This window comes from Protopterus annectens, chromosome 4.part0, assembly GCF_019279795.1.
Source record: "Protopterus annectens isolate FY-2018-M chromosome 4.part0, PAN1.0, whole genome shotgun sequence".
In the NCBI taxonomy this organism is placed as follows: domain Eukaryota; kingdom Metazoa; phylum Chordata; order Ceratodontiformes; family Protopteridae; genus Protopterus; species Protopterus annectens.
In genome coordinates, this window is record NC_056733.1 from 296,131,057 (window position 1) to 296,154,096 (window position 23,040).

At 42.8% G+C, this 23,040-nt stretch overlaps 1 protein-coding gene across 1 annotated transcript in view; it reads left to right on the forward strand.

Moving 5' to 3' along the window:
- LOC122800247 (coiled-coil domain-containing protein 157-like) overlaps nt 1-23,040 on the forward strand; it is a 257,664-nt gene that overhangs the window by 10,366 nt on the left and 224,258 nt on the right. Inside the window, exons 2-3 of the mRNA XM_044069738.1 lie at nt 2,609-2,617; nt 2,727-2,895. Coding sequence (XP_043925673.1) covers nt 2,609-2,617; nt 2,727-2,895 — 178 coding nt within the window. The remainder of the gene's footprint in view (nt 1-2,608; nt 2,618-2,726; nt 2,896-23,040) is intronic.

The window sequence follows — 23,040 nt, forward strand, 5'->3', positions numbered from 1 at the left end:
TTGGTTTCACTAGGGTTCCTCCTGGGTTGCCCTGTAAGCTCATGTAACCCATGGTAGGTGACCCTGGGCCTGTATACTCTTCTCCTTTTCCTCACTCTGGGTTGTCTGTCAGCATCTGCATTGTCACCACTAGGGTTACCACCTGTCCCACTTTGTGAGGGACAGTCCCTCTTTGGGCAGTTGTGTCCTGCAAACATTGTGAAAAAATGGCAAATGTCCTGAGAGTTTAGGACAAAATTATTTTCTATATTTTATGTCATAGTTGCATAAAACAGTTATTCTGTATCTGAAACACATAAATGTTATAAGAAACAGAATAAGGAACTAAAATGCTACAAGAATAGACTTTTATTCAGGCAAAAAACTGAAGTTCTGTCCTTTGTACTGGCCATGGGTATGTTTTGCCCTGCAAAATCTGATGTTTGTGGCACAAATTTCCCACTTTGGGCATTTGGAAAGGTGGCAACCCTAGTCACCACCCTCAGCAATTCGCCTATGCCTGACTATAATAGCTATGGCAGCCCCTAGCATTTCTGCTCTGAGTTCAGCTTTTTTCAGTTTTCAATTCTGATAGCTTAGTTTCTGGCAGTATCTGTTGTGAGAAACAGCCTGCACTGCTCCTTGCAGTGTTTTAAGTGCTGGGTTGGGCTTCTAGTCTGCCTGTGTAATTGCCTGCTTCTAATTGTTTCCACCAATTAACTCCAGTAGTATCCTCTGGCAGTTTACCTGGATTTTAGTTGTTTCCTGTTTCCTCTCTGTTTCCTGAGGGGGAGCAATGTGCACACCAGCTTAAACACGCTCACAGTCACTTAAACGCGCGCACACATCCTTACACGGTGTTACACGCGCGCACACATCCTTACACGGTGTTAGCTAGGCTGATTCATGCTAAAACGCGCGCACACTGCCTTACACATGTGCACGCCCACGCAAACCGTTGTAAACAGTTTGCAACACGCTCCCACATGTTGAACCTGCCTTACACGCGCGCACACCCGCGCATGCACGTATATCAAGAAACTTTGAGTGTAGGTATAGCGTAAGCCTTCAGTTTCTTGACTTTCCTAGTGTTCTGTTGGGACACACCTCCCTCCCTGAAGTCTGTCTGTCATCTTTCACCTTACATTGCCCTCCAATTTGGTACATTTGTATCTATCCTTCCCCCCCCGTGATGTCACCTACCTCTTACTCTGTTCCTCCCCCTTCTCTAACTCTTACACTACTCAGAAAGTGCTCATTACCTATGTGGCAGTGTGATTCAGTATTGTAACCCTCATTTACATAGGATTGCCTAGTAACGCTTAGTTACATGTCTTACACGGAGCTTCCCCCCCTTGACAACCACTGAACGGAGGCCATATTGTTTTTGGTCTGCAAGTCCCTCCATTGACATTCAATGTAATACATGTATCCCACAATTGTGGGCTTATAAGCTTCGGTTTTCAGTTTTAGGTAGCGCACCCCGTTTGCGCGGGTGTGCGCTGCAGTTAAACACAAAAATCCCGTGGAAAAAAAAAGTTATATAACTTATTTTTGCAACACTTTTTCATGCCAATGGCCACATATTTGGCCATTGGCATGCTTAATGAAACATATGCACCCTTTATTTGGAGCTGACATAGCTCCGTTTTTAATTTTGCAGAAATGTACTCAGTTGTCAGCTGAGTACATTTCTGCAGCTAACACGTCCGTTACACGGACTGGTTTTGGCTTCGTGGATCGCTCAATTACCTCATTTGCATATCTTGGAGCTGCAAATGAGGTATTGAGCATTTCCACACCCAGTCCGTGTAAGAGACGTGTTAGCTGTCTCTTACATGGAGATTTGGGCTGTTCCTGAATCAGGAGGCTTACACTACTCTTGAACTCCGTGTAAGCCTTCCTGAATCTGGCCCTATATGTTTAACATATTTAGAAAGTTTGTCATAAAAAATTCAGACATAAAAATTTGGACGGATTTCTTCCTTTGATTCTACTAAGAATTTTTCTAATAAATTTCATAGGAATATATTTTCCATATGAGAAACAAAAAAATGTTCTTGTGGGCAACAAAGTATAGACAATCAAAGAGTAATGGATGGTCAGCTAATAATAAATACATATGACCTTTCACCTTCAGATTGGCTTGTTTTACAAGATATTTTACTTTACTCACAGGATCTATGTAGGTTAATCATTTAACGTACTTTTGATGTAGCAACATAGATCCTTATATATATATATATATATATATATATATATATATATATATATATATCTATATATATATATATATATATATATATATATATATATATACACACACGCACACACACACACACACACACACACACACACACACACACACACACACACACACACACACACACACACACACACACACACACACACACACACACACACACACACACTAACTTGGATATTGTTTTCCCCGGGGATCATCTTTTAGTGCACAGCTGTTGACCATAGACAGTGACAACAAAGGAAGTTGACCATAAATTCATCAAACCAATAGAAACCATAGATTCATATATCCAATGACTGTAGGTGAGAAACTTGCTAATTTCCTTTACGCTCTGTAAATTGTCTTTTTTCTTTGTATTCTTAGCTAACTAATGTAAGTGTTTTTTTTGTGTTACACACTGAAAAACTAATGTCTGAGATGTCTTCTTTGCAGTAAGGTCTATTAAGGCAGTGTTAAGTTGATGATTCATTTTTTTGTTCAGGAAATAATTGAAAAATTAAATCAAGGAAAGCAAGATTTGGAGCACTCAATGTCAGACCTGCAGAAGACTGTCTCCACTCTCAAGCAACATATTGTGGAACAGAAGGAGAAACAGAAGCTTTTGGTGGCATTTCCAGACCTCAATATTCCCACAGAAGCACAGTTTGAAAGTAAGACAATGTGACCCATTGTTTTAAAGTGATTAGATTTCACAGTTACAAGGTAGTAAGACATTTGTTCTGAAAATTCGACAGTACAAGTCCCACTAGAACAGAGCTGCTTACATACAGATAGAGTAAGCAGCCGGTGCCACACCTCTCATCTAGGAGAGTAAGCCTGAATCTCAGGCAAGAAAATTAAATATTCAAAACTAAAATAGTAATGTCTATATTCATTTTTTATTCATTTGATCTGATGTTGACTGTTCAGTCTTAATCAAACCTGTGGGTCTCGGTTCCAAGCTTGGAACTGATACTGCCTTCAGCAAGCTTAGGATCCGAAGCTAGAGCTCCCGCTACCCTACCCATACTGTCAAGCTCCCCTGAGATACTTTAGATCTCATTTGCTGGGCTCAGCCAAAGCATCATGATCAGAGATCCTTTGTTAGTGTGTTTTTGGGTTGTAAGTGACAATATTTTCCTTTTTTCTCCTACTTTATTCTACTTTAAAAAAAAAAAAAAAAAAAAAAGCTAGCTTTGTTAGTTTCTCTTAAGTTTTTTATAGTATGCTGTATCCCTTTGTGCTTGGTCATCTTGACTCTCTTTCTCTCTTTTCTTCCTATTTCTTTCTTTCTTATTATGTCAGAGAAATCTGACAAACCAGTAGGATTTAAAAAATGCACTTTCTTTGGGCACAAGATCACTGTATCTGACACACCAGATATGGGTGCATTTATTGTTTGGGTCCTGCCCACCTTCAAGTAGATTGCTCTATCTGCATGGCCTTTCTTCCTCCTCAGGCCCTTGCAGATAGATGTAATAAGCTTGTTATCAGGGGTCTTATCCCTCCTCCTTCTCCTGCAGTTGCTTCTGTTTTAGGGCTTAATCCTTCACCAAGAAATCCAAGGAGGCCAAGGAACATAAGAAACGGTCCCCTGACCCTTCCGTGTCTTTGGAGTCAGAGCCTCCTAAAAAGGCCCTGAGACCACCAGAGCACAGTTCCCCAGTTCTGATACCGGTTTCTCTGTTTCTGTCTGCCCTGTGCCTCTGCCCTCCCTTCAGGGCCAGAGCCATTGACACCAAAAATGTTCCTTAGGGTTGTCTCACCCAGGCGCCACTCTAGACCCTCCTCTGTATCCTCATCCATTAGGTCTCCTCGGAGCCTTTCGGAGAATGAGGTGGACAGATTGATGAGGAAGTTTCTCCATATGCAGATCCAGATGGGGGTTTTCCCTGCTCCATCCCCAGTGGGATTTGCAAGCTGAGCCTCCCCTTGAAGGATTATCTCTCCTTCTCCAATCTGGCCTATCGTTTCAGAGCTCCTGGATACCTATGTCCGTGGTGCAGATCTGTCAGCCCAGATAGTTCTGTCTGCTTCGAGTCCGACTGCTTCCTTGACTTTCTTGGTTCCAACCGTGTCAGAGCTGAGTGAGTATCAGAACCAAAGCCTTGACGTCAAGTCTGGGGGAGGTGACTTCCATACCAAAGTTTTTGGATCGGCGTTCGACAACTCAGTGCGAACTCCCCCCTCTGAGCGGAGGGCTGTTGGTGACTGGCAATGGCCTGCTCAGGACAGAGCGATCTTCCTTGCAACTTCAGCAGTCCTTCTGCCATTGAGTAGGTGAAGAGGGTCCTCTCCACCCCCAGGAGACCTCTGGAACCTACTGTTTCAGATCCACTCCTTCCCATCTTGGGCTTTGTGTCGGAGACCTCTCTTCTGCCACTGGGACAGCTGGTTCTGCACAGCCTCCAGTCTCTTCCACCCAGGGAAGCCCAGACCTCTTCCAACACCTCCCAGGAGCACCCCACCGAGAAGGTTCTTCGGAAGTGAAGGTGCAAAAAGAGACATCGACATTCCCCAGGGGAATCTCTCACAGTGGACACTGACTTTGATGAATGATAGAGGTCCCCCATATCTCCTCCTGATGTCTCATTTGGAGACATATTAGAGACTCTTCACCAGAGAGGTGGTTGGTTGGCTCCACATCCCACCCTGGATGAGTCAGTGTTCTTTGGAGGCCTTCGGGAACGGCCCATCTACATCCTGGGTGTCCCATCCCCCCGCAGATCCCTTTGTGGACCTGGTATCTGCATTCGCATGGAAGGAACCAGACACTGCAGAACCTATAAAAAAAAGAGCAGACATGATCCTTAGTGCCCCCAAGGATAGACTTCACTAGACAAAGGGCATTGCAGTAGATGCCATGGTTGTGACGATGGCCACCAAGAAAGAGATTGCACAGGAAAGCTCAACTTCCCATCCCCCTAACAAGGAATCTAGGGCTATGGACAGATTCAGAAAAAGGGTCTGTGCTTCTTCCACCTTTGCCCTCAAAGCATTTAATTACCTTACCCATTTTACCAGGCTACAGAGGGGGCTTACTTAAGGAACTCTCTATCTCTGGTCCTTATTCTATGCTGCCAGGGGATAAGACTTCCTTTACCTCCCATATGGCCACTCTGCAGTCCATTTCCAATGTGTCTATGAGGCTTATCTCTCACACAGTTGAGGGCACCTCTAGATCCGCTGGTTCCGGCATTGCTGTTTGACCCCATGCCTGGATGCGGCTATGTGATTCCATGGAACCCTTTAAGGCATCATGTTAAGTTGTCAATCTCTCCTTCATTCTTGCTGGATGGGTTCGGAGCCGATCCTCGGCTCCGACTCGGCCAATACTAAAGCTCGAGAGCTAATTCCACCGGCTCGAGGCTCCCCTATATCCCACAATGCTAGGCGGTAACTACTCAGATCTCGTTTGCCGCTTAGCTGTGAGCTGCTTTCTTCTACCGGCTCTGGCAGGTTAGTGAGTTTTTTCTAGTTAAAAATTCAAATATCTACGCCTATCCTTTTTATTTAGTTAAGCTTATAGTACAGGGTATCCTTTTAGTTTAAATCAGGTCTTCCCTCGTTTTTATTCCCTTTTTATCCCCTTTTTAAGTTCTAGGCCTTTGGCCCACTCCCCCTTTTTCCCTTTGTCATTCAGTGTGATTGGGTTTTTCCTTTGGTTAAAGGGTGTGTCTGTGTGTTGTGTCTGTGTCTTTTTTGTAGACAGTCACTTTTTCTGGGATGTCGAAAGACTCCAAGGTCTCAGGCTTCAAGAAGTGTGACTCATGCTGTCAGAAAATGTCTCTGACAGACGGTCACACTTCTTATGTTTATTGCCTGGGACCTTTGCACCTGCAGGACTCCTGTGCTGTTTGCCATGCATTCAGCCCGAGAGTCCTGCAGGAACGCAAAAATAAACTTATTCTCCGAGGCTTATTAAAGCCTGAAGGCCCCTTGACCCAGTCTGCATCAGGGAAGCCTTCAAAGACTTCCAGGCCATCGGCTCCAGCTTCAGAGCCGTCCGCTGGGAGCATTAAGGCTTCTTCGACATCGGCTCCAGCTGGAGTCGATGTTTCAAAGACTCAAACCGTTACCTCGGCTCCGGCCGTAGCCAAGGGTGCTAAGACTCAGGCGGCTCTGATAGTTTTATCGGAGCCACCTTCTAAGAAGGGGTCGAGGTCCCCTTCCACCGGCTCCATCCACTCGGCCCCAGGATCCCCTCTTCTGTTGGAGCAGAGCCATAGGTCCCATTCCTCTCGGTCCTCCAGGCTGTCCAACCATGACTTACAAAGGGTGGTGAGTAGACTTCTCAAGTCCGAAGCACTGGCCCAAATGCTGCATAGCCCTACTCAACAGTCAGCAGCTATTCCCATCCCTGCTTCTGTTCCTCCTCCGAATCCTTTGAGTTCGGAGCCGGGGCTCGTCGGAGCCGTGGCTGTCGGTGCGTTGGAGCCGATACCCTCCTTTTTGGCTCTGTCGTCTGCTCCGATTTCCTCTTTGGAGGGATCTCGGCACCAGGCTTCCCTCGTCGGCTCCGAGGGGGCGAGTGGCATCGGACCCTTGTCCGACCCCGTTCTCCCTCTCGGAGCATCGGCGCTGGTGAGTTTGGCTCCGACATCGGCCTCGGAGCTGTCCCTGTCAGTGCTGGGGGGGTCCTTGTCTCCTCGGAGCGGGGACCTTTGGCCTTGGCTGATCGGGGCACCTTTGAGGTCATGCGGAGCATGCTAGACCCCATGTCTACCCCACGGTCGGCTCCGTCAGCTCCTCTCTCTTCAGTGCCTGCGGTGGTTTCTACCCACCCCCTCGTACCAGACCATAGAGAGTCAGCCCCTCAGGTTTCCCCATTGGAAATATCCTCTTCTTCTGAGGCTTCTCCTGATCCGGCAGGGGAACCCCCTTGGAAGAGACAGTGCAAGAGGAAGCACATTGACTCTCCTGAGTCTATCAACTCGGACACCAACTTGGAGGAATCTGAAAGTTTCCCTCGGTCCCCCTCTGAAGATGTCTCTTTTGCTGACATCCTTGAAATCCTTAAACAGAGGGGGAACTGGCCCGCCCTTAACCCTTCAGAGGACGAGTCGGTCTACCTTGAGGCATTTGGCTCTCGCCCTTCCACCTCCTGGGTGTCTCCTCCCTTTGACCCCCTCATGGAAGTGGTGGCAAGGAAGGCTTGGACGGCACCTGATTCAGTGGAACCTACCCCAAGGAGGCCGTCAAAATTTATTACTGCCCCGAAAGAGAAAGAGTCATCTACCTATGAACCTATATCGTAGGTTTACCCCTGGTATCACTTCTGTGTCACTGTTAGACAGAGGCACAGTATACTAACCTCGAAAAAGGGCATAGCAAAATAAATTTAAAATGGGTGGTGAAAGCCAAACACATTCTGGCTAGGCTTATAAATGCCCTAGGGCATATAGCCTAGTATGAACCTATGAACCTATGAACCTAAAGGTGTCTCTGTTGATGCCATGGTGGTGGCCGCAGCCACTAAGAAGGAATTAGCCGATCCTTCGGTACCTGTCCATCCTCCTAATAAGGAGTCTAGGACCATGGACAGGTACGGTAAGTGGATGTTTTCCTCAGCGACCTTTGCCATGCGGTCGCTGAACTACTTGTGTCACTTCACCCATCTCCAGAGGGATTTACTCAAAGATATGGGTGATGCTATGCAGGATCCAACAGCTGAGGGGTTTCAAGACAAAATGAACTCCCAGTTGGCAACCCTGAATTCGATTGTCAACTCCTCCATGCGGCTTATCTCATATGCGGCCGATGGGGCGAGTAGGGCCGCAGGCACAGGTGTAGCTTTATGACGCCATGCCTGGATGTGGCTTTGCAATTTTGCGGACCCTTTCAAGGTGTCCTTCACCAATTCCCCCTTTGATGGCTCAATGTTGTTTGGACCTCAGGTGAAGGATACATTGACTAGGTGCGAGCAGGAAGGTAAGACTCTCTCTGCCGTGGGAGTCCATTTTTTTACCCCTTCCAGACCTTATCCTAAAGGTCAGAGGGGGGGGGAATGTGGTTCCGCAAACCACAAGGAGTCTCATCTGATGCACAAAGTCGATTCCCCTCTAGAGGCAGAGGGGGGAACAATAATAGATGCCGCCCAAGGGGCAGAGGTGGTCCGCAAAACCAGGGTAGCAGAGAGACTTTCTCTGATAAACCCTTTCAGCATCCCTGAGGAGCTGCCCGGCTGTCCACCTTCGGAGGCAGTCAGGGAAAGATTATCACTGTACCCAGAAGCCTGGCTTTCCCTCACTCAAGACAAATGGGTACAGTCGATCATATCTGAGGGTTACAAAATCCCCTTTATTCATATCCCATCCCAACCCAAAGGACCCCTTCCAGACGTTCCACCCAGTCTAAGGGAACAAGCAGCGTTAGAAATATCAAAGCTGCTGTCAAAAAGAGCTATCCAGCCAGTCCCAGCAGTCCAGAAAGGATCTGGAATCTACTCCAAATTCTTTTTGGTACCAAAAAAAAAACAGGGGACTGGAGACCAATACTGGATCTCAGCAAGCTAAACAAGTATGTGAAGAAAACAAAATTCCGGATGGTCACGCTACAGTCCATTCTACCCTTCTTGGGTCAGGACAATTGGATATGCTCGATAGACCTTCAGGATGCGTACTACCATATCAAAATGCACAGATGCTCCAGGTGGTTTCTCCGCTTCAGGCTGTGTGCCAGTCACTACCAGTTCAGAGCCCTGCCCTTTGGTCTCACTACAGCCCCCCGAGTGTTCACCAAATGTATGGCAGTGGTCGCGGCTCCCTTGAGACATCAAGGATTCCAGGTGTTTCCATATTTGGATGACTGGCTCCTTACTGCAACCACCAGGCGTCAACTTCTTCTATCCAGAGACTTCACCATTCAAACTTGCCAAGCTCTAGGCATTTCAGTAAATTTCGAAAAATCTGCCTTGTCGCCTTGTCAATCTATTACCTTTATAGGCGCCACCTTAGACACAGTTCATCTTTCTGACAGACTGACAGAGCAAAGAGTATCAGATATCCGCAAACACGTTTACTTTCTGCTTCAATGCAACAAGATCAAAGCCAGGGTAGTCTTGAAGGTATTAGGACTCATGGCGGCTACCATTACACTTCTCCCCTTAGCTCATTTTCACATGCGGATCCTCCAGTGGATGCTGTTTTCTCAATGGTCCTTCCAACAGCTCCCGATGTCTCACATCATTCTGCTAACCCAATCATGCAAGAATCACCTGTCTTGGTGGATGACATCACCTCAAGTTCTTCGGGGCAGACCCTTCACCCCCCCCCCAATCGCCACTGTGACAACGGACACCTCCCTGATCGGGTGGGGGGCATTATCAGGGCAGGACAGTCCAGGACACGTGGAAATCTTTCGAGTGCCACTTGCACATAAATGTCTTAGAGATGAGAGCAGTGCTTTTAGCATTGCAAGCCCTTCAAAACTCTCTTCCCACAGGGACTATTGAAATTCAGACGGACAACATGTCCGTAGTGTGGCACATCAACAAACAGGGCGGAACCAAGTCCTATCCCTTATGTCGAGAGGCACTCAGACTTTGGCAGTGGGCGATTTCTTCTCAGCGGTTTCTGATAGCAATGCACATTCCCGGGAAGTCCAACGTGATTGCGGACAAGTTGAGCAGGGCTATTCTCATGCCTCATGAGTGGTCTCTAAAAAAATCAGTGCTGGAAGAAATCTTTCGAAGATGGGGCCGGCCTTGCTGTGATCTTTTTGCTACTCCCCAAAACAGCAAGTGTCACGATTTCTTCACTCTCTTCTCTTCCCTCTACCAGGCCAACCCACCAGAGATGCTCTAGTCTACGATTGGCCCCGGGGACTTCAGCATGCTTTCCCCCCTTTTCCACTGATCTCTCAATTAATTCAGAAAGCTATCGCCTCGAGAGTCACTATGATCCTCATTGCCCCTTACTGGCCTCGACAGATATGGTTTCCGTTCCTGCATCATTACCTCTTGGAGCAGCCTTGGCATCTGGACCCAGCGCCAGATCTTTTGACCCACCAGTCGGGCCAGCTGCACCACTCCCTCCAATCTCTCAACCTCACAGCGTGGTTTCTCCAATTCCTACCCTAGCCAGGCTTCCTTTCATTTCTTATTCGGTCCGTGACATCCTGATAGCCTCTCACAAGTCTTCTACCAGAAGGATTTACAATAGTAAGTGGAAACGTTTTTCCTTCTGGGCAACATCAAAAAGTGTAGACCCCTTCACTGCACCTATTCAGTCTATCCTAGACTTCCTGGCAGAGCTCTTTCATTTAGGCTCTTCCTCATCTACTATTAGAGTACAACTAGCTGCTATATCTAACTTTCATGTAGGTGTCTCGGACTCCAGTATCATGTCCCATAAACTCTGCAAAGCCTTTCTAAGAGGTATCTTTTTGCTCAAGCCCCCAATCAAAGATCCCCCACCTCAGTGGGACTTGAATTTGGTCCTAGCATCCTTGATTCTCCCCCCCTTCGAACCTGCGGCTTCATGCCCTCTTAAGTTGCTCTCATGGAAAACACTTTTTCTAGTAGCCATAACATCAGCTAGAAGGGTATCTGAACTTCATGCTCTTTGCAGTCGTCCTCCTTACTTAGTTTTCCATAAAGACAGGGTGTCCCTCTGGACTAATCCGTCCTTTTTGCCTAAGGTTTCCTCTGAGGCAAATCTAAACCAGACCATCGATCTCCCTGTCTTCTTCCCTGATTATTCCAACAGGTCTGAACAAAAGTTACATTTTCTAGATGTTCATCACCAACTTCGATATTATTTAGACAGGACTAAACAGTTCAGGAAATCTGACCAGCTCTTCCTGTCTTATGCGGAAGGCAAATTGGGCCTTCCAGTTTCTAAAGTGTCCCTTTCAAGATGGCTTACCTCTATAATTACCTTCATCTATGAAATCAGACATCAAAAACTGCCTTCAAGACCTAGAGCTCATTTGACCAGGGCATTAGCTACATCTGTAGCTTTTCAGGACAGGCTACCAATAGATTCCATTTGTGCAGCAGCCACATGGGCTTCTCCTCATACCTTTATCTCGCATTACAAATTGGATATGGCCTCCAGAAACGGTGCTAACTTTGGTTCCACTGTTCTCAAGAGTCTGTTCCGATAAGCCACCCAGGGTAAGGTGCTAAGGACGCGGTCCCATCCAGCAAGAATGAAGGTGAGATTGACAACTTAACATTGAGAAGTTATGTACCTACCATAACGTTCCATGTTAGTTGTCTTCTTCTCGCCTTCTTTCTTGCGTCCCACCCTCCTTCCCCCCAGCCTGGACAGACCGATAGGAATTTTTGGGATCTTCCATTGGGGCTTCCTTCCCACATGTTCTACCACCTCTATTCTCCCTTTTATGTTTGTGGTAGCTTACATACAGGTTTATATAGAGGTGGGTTCTTTTTCTATCTTCTCCATACTATGGAGACTAGAACTGCTTGGTTTTAGCTATCAAATGAGATCTGAGTAGTTACCGCCTAGCATTGTGGGATATAGGGGAACCTCGAGCCGGTGGAATTAGCTCTCGAGCTTTAGTATTGGCTGAGTCAGAGCCGAGGATCGGCTCCGAACCCATCCAGCAAGAAAGAAGGCGAGAAGAAGACAACTAACATGGAACGTTATGGTAGGTACATAACTTCTCATTTTGTCAGTGCCCCCTTTGACAGTTCCTCCCTTTTTGGACCGACTGTATGTGATGTACTCTCCTGCAGTGAGAAAGGTTGAAAGACCCTGTCTACCATCAGGATCAGCTTCTCTATCTCACAAAGGTCCTTGTCTAGGAATCAATGTGGGGAAAAGAGGTTGTGGTTCAGAAAATCCCTCGGTCCTTTCCAGCATGCCCAAGGAGATTTTTCCCCCAGGGGCAGAGGGAGGAATAATTCCAGTGGTAGATGCCATCCTTGTGGCGGGGGGGGTCCACTGAATCAGGGGTCTTGTGATTCTCCTTTGGAGAAATCCTTGCAGCATCTCTGAGATGTTGCCTAAGTGTTCCTCACTGGAGGGGATGATGCTTCTTGCACCTAGACACCTGGTTAGCCATCATGAATGACCAATGGGTGCAAGGTGTTGTATCCAGAGGTTACTCCATTCCCTTTATAAATCCCCCATAAATCCAAACAACACCTCCCTGATGTCCCATCCAATCAGAGGGAGGCAGCAACTTTGGAAATCGCAAAGTTGTTCCAAAAAAGAGTCATCTAGGAGGTCCCCTCAGACCAGCATGTGTCAGGGATTTACTCCCGATTCTTTTTAGTTCCAAAGAAAGCAGTGGACCTCAGGCCCATACTGGACCTGTTTACCTGAACAAATCAATGAGATGCACAAAGTTCAAGATGGTCACAGTTCAGTCCATCCTTCTTTTTCCAGAAAGACGGTTGGATGTGCTTGATAGACCTGAAGAATGCATGTTATCACAGCAAAATGAACAGACGCTCCAGAATGTATCTCCTTTTCAGGCAGGGAGCCAGTCACTACCAATTCCGCGTGCTTCCATTTGGTCTCACCACAGCCCTCAGGGTGTTCACCAAATGCATGGCGGTGGTCGCAGCTCACTTCAGACTGCACGGATTCCATGTGTTTCCTTACCTGGATGACTGGTTCCCAGTTGCACCAACCAGGCATCTACTGATCCAGGCCAGGGATTTTCTCCTACAACTAGCCCCTACCTTATGGAGCACCATAAACATCCAGAAGTTGCAATTTCAATGGCCTTTCTTCCACTGGACAGGATTCTCTGTCTCACTGTGGACACATCAAACAAATGTTAGTGTTACCAGTCCCTATAGCAAGTCTGGTTCTCAGGGCTGTGGGTTCTATGTTTGCAACAGTTAACCTTACTACCAACAGCTTATTAACATATGAATATTCTCCAGTGGACATTGTCTGTCCAGTGGCCCCTTCTGCATCACCCCCCCCCCCTCAATCATCCTGTGAAACTGTATTGGGTGTGCAAGAACTCTCTTTTGTGGTGGCTTCACAATCCAGAAGTATGTCAGGGTTGACCTTTCATTCTTCCCACCCCCATCACCACATTGACCACAGATGCCTCCCAGCTGGGGAGGGGACATTACCTGGGATGGATAGTCTAAGGCACTTGGATTCCCCAGGAGACCAATCTGCATATCAGTGTCCTAGCAATAAGGGCAGTTCTTCTAGTGTTGCAAGCCCTTCACTCCCTTCTTCCTCTGGGAACAATTGTGATTCAGACTGACAACATTTCTATTGTGTGGTATCTCAACAAACAATGTGGAACCAAGTCTTACCCACTTTGCCAAGAAGTGATGAGCGTGTGGCAACAGGCTTTTTCTGCCTACTGCCTTCTAGTTGTGATGTACATTCCTGGGGAACACAACATATTGGTGGACAATCTCAGGAGGGTTCTTCTGATGCCTCATGAGTGGTCTTTGAATCAGTCAGTGGCAAACCAGATCTTCCTCAGATGTGGTCAACCCTACTGTGACCTTTTTGCCTTCCCTTACAACAACTACACCAGGTACTTTGCCCTGATCCCTTCACAGGGACAGTCACCAAGAGATGCTCTAGTCCATGCTTTGTCTCCCGGTCTACTTTATGCCTTTTCTCCTGTCCCCCTAATTTCCAAGTTTCTTCAGAAGGCACACACGTTGAAGAACAAAGTGATTCTCAATGTCCATTTTTGGCCTTGACAAATTTGGTTCACCTTCCTTTTCTATCATCTAATTTGCCCTCTGTGGACCCTGGAACCACGTAAGGACCTTCTGTCTCAACTGTCAGGGCAAATCCACCCAGATCTTTGCAGTTATGACTAACCGCATGGTTTCTCCAATTCTGATGAAGGGTAGACAATCCAGGCTTTCTTCCTCTGTCCAGAAGATTGTCATTTCTTCTCATCAGTCTTCTTCCCAAAAAATTTATAAAAGTAAGTGGAAAGGGTTTTCCATCTGGGCCCAACAGCATCACATTGATCCACTTACGGTGCCCATCTCAGCAGTCTTGGATTTCCTGGCTACTCTTTTTCATTCGGGGGCCAGTTTCTCTACTGTCAAAGTTCAGTTAGCATCCATTTCCAATTTTCATATCAGAGAGAATGATACATCTTTGGCTTCCTTCAGACTTTGGAAAGCCTTTCTCAAGGGTACTTTCCTTCTCTGACCTCCTATCAAGGCTCCTATGCCTCCATGGGATTTTACAATAGTTCTACAAGCTTTGACTTTACCCCCCTTCGAACCTGCTGCTAAGAATGAATTGAAATTTCTGAACTGGAAAACAGCCTTTCTGGTAGCCATTACTTCAGCCAAGAGGGTTTCAGAACTTCAGGCACTTTCTTCCAAACTTCCTTATCTTATTTTCCATAATGACAGAGTTACTTTAGGTACTACTCCCTCTTTCTTACCAAAACTTGCATTGGTCAGTACTATTAGTCAATGTATTAACATCCCTGTATTGTTTCTGAATTTTCAAAATAAGGGTGAATATATGTTGCATCTTTTGGACATCCACAGACAGTTACAATTCTATCTGGATAGGACAAAATCTTTCAGGAAGTCTGATTCATTGTTTGTCACTTTCTCAGACTCCAGAAAAGGGAAAATGGCTGTTAAAATGACTATTACTCATTGGCTAACAAGCTGTATCATTCATGTTCGTCTTTGAATAATGGTCACCTACCTAAACCAGTCAGAGCTAATTCAACGAGATCTGTTGCCACTTCCCAGGCTCTCTGGTCTAGGATTTCTTTAGAAGATATTTGTGCAGCTGCATCATGGGTGAACTCCCACACTTTGCAAGACTGACATCATATCTAGGAACAAGCTGCTTTTGGTTCTGCAATGCTCTGGAGTATCCTTCCATAAGGCCATCCACATCTATATAGCTGGGAACTCTGTCTCACAGGTTTGATGAAGACTGAACAGACAACATCAGATAAAGACGTTATGTACTCACCATAATGTTCCATTTGTGTTGTCTACTTCAGTCTTCATCAACCTTCCCCCTTCCTTATCTTTGAAGGACCTGACAGATTATACTGGGATCCTTTGTTCCTCTTTTGAGCTTCTGACCAACTTTTATGCTGTTTTTCCTTTATGGAATGCGATTTGTTATTTATAAAAAAAATTTCAGCAAACTCGATTTGTGGAATCTCAGGGGAGCTAGGCAGTATGGGTAGGGTGGGAGGACCTCTAACTTCAGATCCTAAGCTTGCTAATGGCCGTGTCTGTTCTGAGCTCGAAACCAAGATCCACAGGTTTGATGAAGATTGAAGCAGGTAACACAGACGGAACGTTATGGTTAGCCTGCACTCTGAACTACAGAAAACTGTTTGTTAACAACTCAGAACCTTAATCCTCTACACTAACTGCCAGAAAAATGTCTTGAATAAGCAGGCAGGGTTCACAGTTTGAATGGAAAGGAACAGACTGTTCATGGTTCAGAGTATAATTTAGCTGTACAGTTATAGTATGCATCTGCATGAGTTTGTTTTTTTGTAGATGGATCAGGATTTCTGTTTCTGCCTGATAATTCCCTTGGAATCTAGCTGGAGGAGAGCTTGAAGATGGCAACCAGGAATTTTTATGGGGTGAGGCATGCCAACAGACATCAGCACTTTAGACAGACACATAGAAACACTTACACTCTATCCATGATGTCATTACTCCATGTTATGCACTAGAAATGTGACAGTGAGTAGGACAAAAATATTCTTTCTTTGTAGTATAAGGACATACCTGTGGCTTTCAGATACATGCATGATTTTAGCTCTGAATTTTTGCTAAGTTAGTCCTAATATTGATATTTCTTTTTCTTTTGTTTTTTTTTTTTTTTCTTTTGAGAAAAGATGGTGGTGTGCATTCAACAAATAATGACAATCATCCTAGTTAAGACTTCTTTTACTTCATAAACTACATGGTAATTCATATCCTCCTAATCTGTCAACATTCTAAGTTAACAATGACAGTGATTTTAGAGTTTTGTCCCTGATTATTTTTAGCTTTGACCCTTTGCTAGAGGTGGTTGAGAACCATAAATGAGAGTTCCAGGATTCATCATACAGTTCTTGCCACTTGTGAGAGCAGTGGGCCTGTGGTTACTCAGCAGGAGTTACAAGGAACTGAAGCCATTGGGTAGAAGCCAAAAACAGATATAAGAGAAAAAAACACAAACTTTATTTATTTGGCATTTATTTACCGGGAAAGTCTGACTGGGTCATGAGGTTCCAATTTTCAGGAGAGGCCTGGGAAGAAAAGCTCCAGATACATATGGTTAACAGAATGAAAAACTAGAAAGACATAATAAATTCATAACATTCAAGCACAGATATGAAAACAACACATTAGTTTGTCAGAATGAGAATTTAACAGATATAATAAAGTTATAACATTCAAGCACAACATTTGAAAAACTACACATTACTTTGTCGAATAAAAACTCAACAGTCATAATAACATCATAGTGTTCAAGCATAAATTATATGGAAAGCCTGGTAATAGGAAGTTGTAGCATTATTTACATAATAGATGAGTATCATAAAGATTATTAATAATCTAGAGGTCATGAAATATGGTAACAGATTATATTGGTGAAGGCATAGGATAGTACGAGTAAAGAAGGGTAGGGTGTGATAGAGGGGATAGTAGGAATAGATGTGGAAAAGGTATGAGTGTAACCTCAGGGGAATATGTGTAGAGGGAGGGAGGGTAGTGTAAGTTAGTAGTGGGGACAGAGTAGAGGTAGAAAAGGTATAAAAGTACCTCAGCCTGGGCTCATACAGAAACAAATCCAAGCTTTGTTGAAGTATTCGTTTATAGAGGTTTTGAAGGAGTGCAGATTAGTAGCAGTTTTGATAGTTAAAGAAAGGGAGTTCCATAATTTTCCCACAGAGCAGGAGTAAAGGCTTAGGCCTGAAGTTTTCTTAGGTTAATAAGCTGTGAGGAGATGTTTGTCTTCAGATCTGAGATGTTTATTTGGGATATAAAAGTTGATTAATGGACTAAGAGCAGGACAAGCTAGTGGGTTGTGGATGATTTTGTATACCATTGTAAGTTGTACGTATTGTAGGGGGAGGGGGAGTTCAAGCCATGTTAGGGAATGTAGGGCTTTACAGTGATGAGTTAGATTATTTGGGTTTATGTCAAGTTTGGCAATTTTATTATAACAGCTTTATAGTTTTTTTCTTAAGGAGGTCTGTAAGCTATTTAGAATTGGGGCCCCATATAACAGTGAGGGCAAGAGGTAGGTTTTGGCTAGGTTAATTTTGGTAGCTAAATAAACAAAGTGCCAGGCTACCAAGGCTGTAGGTTATTAAATTTATTCAACTTAAAAGTAAGAATAAAAACAGGTAAGTGCTTTCACGATGTAATAGATCGCTTCATCAGACAGTCACATTAAAAAGTAGAACCATCTATATAGCAAAAGCACTGTGACATCTTTTCCTGTTGCCAGAAGCCTGTAAAAATTTTTTTAAACAGCAATAAAAAATTACATCGCATAGTAGCAATATACTTGCAAAACACTAAAGTACAAAACTTTAAAACATTCATATAGAAAAAAAAAAAAAGTATATATATATATATATATATATATGTATATATATATATATATATATATATATATATATATATATATATACACACACACACACACACACACACACACACACACACACACACACACACACACACACACACACACACAACACACACACACTTCAATGTGGGAGTGGGCGTGCCTTCAACATAGGCTTAAGGGAAACAACCTCATTTAGTCCTGGAAACTTATCTGCTTGGAGTGATAAAATCCAGGCTTGTTCCCTTGCCTCTGTCTTATTCTTAAGATCCCGCTCCTAATATCAGTTCCAATTACCTCCAGTGCCAGAAACTTAAACTTATGGGAGTTCCCTTCAGCCACCACATGGCTTGCTAATGCATTTTCCTGCCTCCCATTCCTAATATCTCTCAAGTGTTCCAAAATCCGTTCCTTGAAGGAACAATTGGTTTTCCCTATGTAAAAAAAATATAACAGAGGGTGCAGAATGCTAAGTAAACTAAGTTCTTTGTAGAACAATCTACATAAAACATACACTCAACAGAAAAACCTAAATGGAGATACCTAAAAACCATGGCAGGTTGTATAGAGTATACAGTTGCCACCCCTTTCATCAGAGGAAGGGTATAATAAAAGGCCAAATGGACAGGTTATCTAAGCTCATTAGTAGCGATGAAATATTTAAAAAAGAGATCTATACATTAATTGGAATGTTCCTAAATAGAGGCTACCCCTTAAGTCTTCTGCTGAAAGTGAAGAGAGAAGTTATGCTTAAAAGAAATACTACATTTATTTTGAAAGCAGGTCTAAATATTAATAGAACTAACACAGCCAAGCTAGACACCAATGTTCTGGTATTACAATACAGTACAGAAACATCAAACTTGGTATCAAGTGTTAATAATATATAGGAAACTCATTTTGAAAAATAAATGAAGGAAAAGGTGGGGCATAAACCTAAGGTTGTGTACAGTAGAGGGTGTAATGTAAAGAATATTTTTGAAAGTGTCAACAGAAAACAAGGCAAGCACAGGTCATTGATGTACAAATGTGGTGCTTGCAAGACCTGTAAAAATATAAATGATGGTACGAATGTCTTTATAGAAAGTTTTGAACGTACTATAGGATGCCCAGGCAGGTGCAACTGCAACACCACTATGGTGGTTTATTTAGCTACATGCTTATCATACCCTGGTTTCTACGTAGGCAAGACCAAAAGAAGGCTACGGGATTTCATTACCGAGTACCTTAGAAAACATTAAAAATAAAAAAAAATGAACAATGCTTTATATGTTCACACTCTAGAATGTCCCAACTACAAGAGATTTTTATTCTTTGTCATTGATAGAGTACAGAGTGACTCTAGGGGTGGGGATGATGAATTAGAATTAGAAGCCAGATAAACTAAATGGCAACTGAGACTAAATGCTTGTTGCAAGTCAGGTTTAAATGATTATTGTTCAATAGCTCCCTTTTTAAAGCAAAGGGCAGCAGAGGTTTTTAAGTGTACTGTGAAAACACTTATCTGACTGCAACAAAGAGATCAACTAGGTTTTGAATTTTTAAGTTTAAGTATGTTTTATATTATTATGTTCATTATTAGTATTATTACTAACATTTTTATCTTGAATGCACTTATAATTGTGGTTTACAGCATGTTATTGTGTACATTACATATTCAGGGGAAGTATGCCTGTAACTTTAGTCAGGGTAATTTCATTAATGCAAGCAAAATCATGAATAGTTGCTTAAGTAATTAGAGTATATAAAGGAAGTTGCATCATAATTGAGTGACTCTGATGAAGCCAATTCATGTTTCTTGGCGAAAGCACTTAGTTGGTTTTACTTTGACAGTGTTTAATGTTAAATAAACTAGTGTTTCACACAAATACTGCCCTGGTGGCTCACTTTTTTATTTTTATTACTGTTTACAAGTTTTTGAGCCATTTGGCTTGTTTTTTGTTATATTTTATTTATTTTGAGCTCAGTGGCTTTTTTGCAAGGAAACACTTTTTTACAGCATTATTTTGGTTCAAAGTAATTATGGAAACTTTGCTGGTTCAACCTAACCAGTCTATTCAGAGACTAACTTCTGTAGTATTGGAAGGAAGATCGATGAGAGTATCTACCAATACCCTGACTGACTCACTGTTTACTCTGCATGCCCCAGTGGCCCAGGAATCAACGAGGACCACCCCAGTGACCATGAGGCCAGTTAGAGTTAATACAGACCTGAATGAATGGTTTACAGCATTTGAAGCAGATCTTTTCAACGAAAACATCATTCCCAATCAAGGAATGCCATTAAGAAAAGCTGTGTAGAAAGTAAAGAACACTTCAACTAGACAACGCATTTTTAAACAAATAGTTGCTCTCAAACAAGTTCCCAAAGGCTTACGGGTCTGGAAACAGCCTTCGGAGATTGAGGTGGGGTCGTCTGTTTTTCGAGAACTTGTGGCTTTATTTGACAAGATAGGCTTTGAAATAATGGACATCATTATCAGAAACAACAACAGTAAGCTGGCTCTTTTGCAAAATGAGATTTCAGTTTTAAATCAAAATATTATTTCAGATTTACTTTTTGAGCAATACAAATTTAAGTATGAAAATGTTCTTAAAGAGATTAATAACTTTGTAAAAGAGAGCAGTTTGAGAAAGCAACATAAGTTTGACAGAGACAGGGCTGACTATTCAAATAATCAAGCATATACAGGGAGAAAACAGCTCCAGGGAAATGTGTATGAGAATAGCCCTCAAAATAATGAAAATATTCAGAACAACAGTTCTGACGGTGAAAGGGGGCTTGACAATACCAGGGGGAATAATGATTATTCTTTTCAGGAGGGTCAACAACTAAGGAGGTCCAAGAGACTGAAAAATCAAGGGAAATGGAGTCCCTGGGGCAGGCAGAACTGCAATGTTCAGAGCAACAGGAACAGCAATTATTTCAACAGGGAACAACAGCAGGGGTGGAGGAGAGACTTTCATTGACTTGAATTATTTAACACAACTGCTATGTTTGACCAAGACTCATTGAATGTAGTTGAAAATGATTGTTCTGATGTTGCAATGGAATGCAATATTTTGGAAAGAGATGTTTTTTATATTTACAGTTACAGTGATGTCATTGTTAGTGAAAGACATTTTAACTTGTTTAAAAAAGGGATATTTTTTTGTACCTAACTATAAGATTGACATTGCAAATGTTTTGATTAACTTAAAACTGTATACTAGAAAACCGAATCTCAGTTTATATTTCAGAAACAGCAATATAGGCTTGGACAAGAATTTTGTGGCCAAACATAAGAGCACATTCATCCCCTCAGTTACCCACTTATATTGTCCTTTGAGAAATTATGTGAACAACAATTTAGAAAAATAGTCAGAGACCAAATATAACATTAACAAGCTCAGAAGAGATGAAGCCATTATTTTGAATAAAATGGCAGGAAACAAGATGTATCATATAATGAAACCAGATTGGGGGGGGTGTAGTCATAATGTCTCACATAGATTACAGTTCCAAAATGTTTGAAATATTGAATGACACCACAGCTTATAGCAAGACTTCAAGAAGTGCTGTTAATAGAGCTTATGTCAGGATTGTTGTTTTTTTTTTTTTTTATTTGATGCTCTCTTTCAAAATGAAGTAGAAATTGTGGAAATAAAATATTTAACAGTTGAGAAACCAAGAACACCAGTAATCTTTGGAATACCAAAGAGTCATACAAATGTGTACAACCCCCATTTAGGCCAATAGTAGCAGCCCGAGGTTCTAAAACTGAACCAATAGCAGCATATATAGATAAATGGGTAAGTTTAGTGGTAAGTGAGGCACAGCATATACTCAAAGACTCATGGCACTGTTTAGAATTATTAAGACAAATAAATACAGAGAACTTGGATTTTTGTTTCCTAACTGTGGACATGGTCAGCTTGTTCTCAGTAATCCCCCACAATGAAGGGTTAGATTTCTTTAGGGAAAGTTTGATGGGTAGCAAATCAATAGATCAATCCAAGGTCAATTTATTAGTTGGACTCATGGAAATAGTCTTGACTAACAACTTTATGACTTTTTTGAAGGTGAATTCTATCATCAGGAAGCAGGAGTGGCTATGGGGGCCAAATGTTCCCCTAGCTTTGGGAATCTGGTTCTCTTAGAATGGGAATGAAAATATGTTTTTCCTCTGCCTTTATGGCCAATGTATTGTTATATGTGTGGTTTCTCGATGACATACTAATTTTATGGCTAGGAAAGGAACATGTGATGAATGACTTCGTAAAATACATCAATGGCACAACCACTTTCCGTGAGTTCACATATAAATGGCACTGTGATAAGATAGAATTTTTAGATATTGAGTTGACTAAGGACATTGCTGGGGACACCTTGACCAGTAGCATCCACAGAAAGGAAATATATTCCAATATGTTACTGCACTATAACAGTTGCCACCCCTTCCATCAGAGGAAGGGTATAATAAAAGGCCAAATGGTCAGGTTATCTAGGCTCATTAGTAGTGATGAAACATTTAAAAAAGAGATCTATACATTAATTGGAATGTTCCTAAATAGAGGCTACCCCGTAAGTCTTCTGCTGAAAGTGAAGAGAGAAGTTTATTTTATTTTATTTTACATTTGTTAACCGGGATAGTCCAACTGGATATATGTCCATTTTCAGTGGACGCTCGGGGAGAAAATCTCCAGAACAGTAAAATCATTAACAAGAGAAATACATGTTTAATCAAAAGGTTCATTAAACAATATATAGAGTACACAATCTTTATACTTCTTATAGAAGTATAGTAAATATAAGATAGTGAGTTAACCAAAGAGTGTATTTGCCAATATTCACAGGCTATATTAATATATACATGTTATAGAGGTGCTTAACAACAAGTATAGCAAGAAGATAGAGTAGATAACTTCCATAACTCATTTCTACACATGAGAGACATGCTATGTCCTTTAGGTTTCTTTACAGTATTCAGTAATACTATTACCCCATGCATACATTACAAAAGCAGTAGATAAGCTGTTACTCTAGTTGCTGGAAACAGAGACATATGAGTTACTATCCAGGGGTAGTACAGGTACATAATCTGTGATTCAGGAAGTGTGTTTTGAGTAGCTTTTTGAATTGGGTGGTGGAGTTATTTATTATGTGGGCTGGAAGGGAGTTCCAGATTTCAGAGATGAAGTGGCTATAAACAGATCTACCTGCCTCATTTTTATTACCTTAAGGAGGTGTTGGGCACTTGATCTCCGGGATCTGGTAGTGGTGTAAGGCTGGAGTAGTTGCTG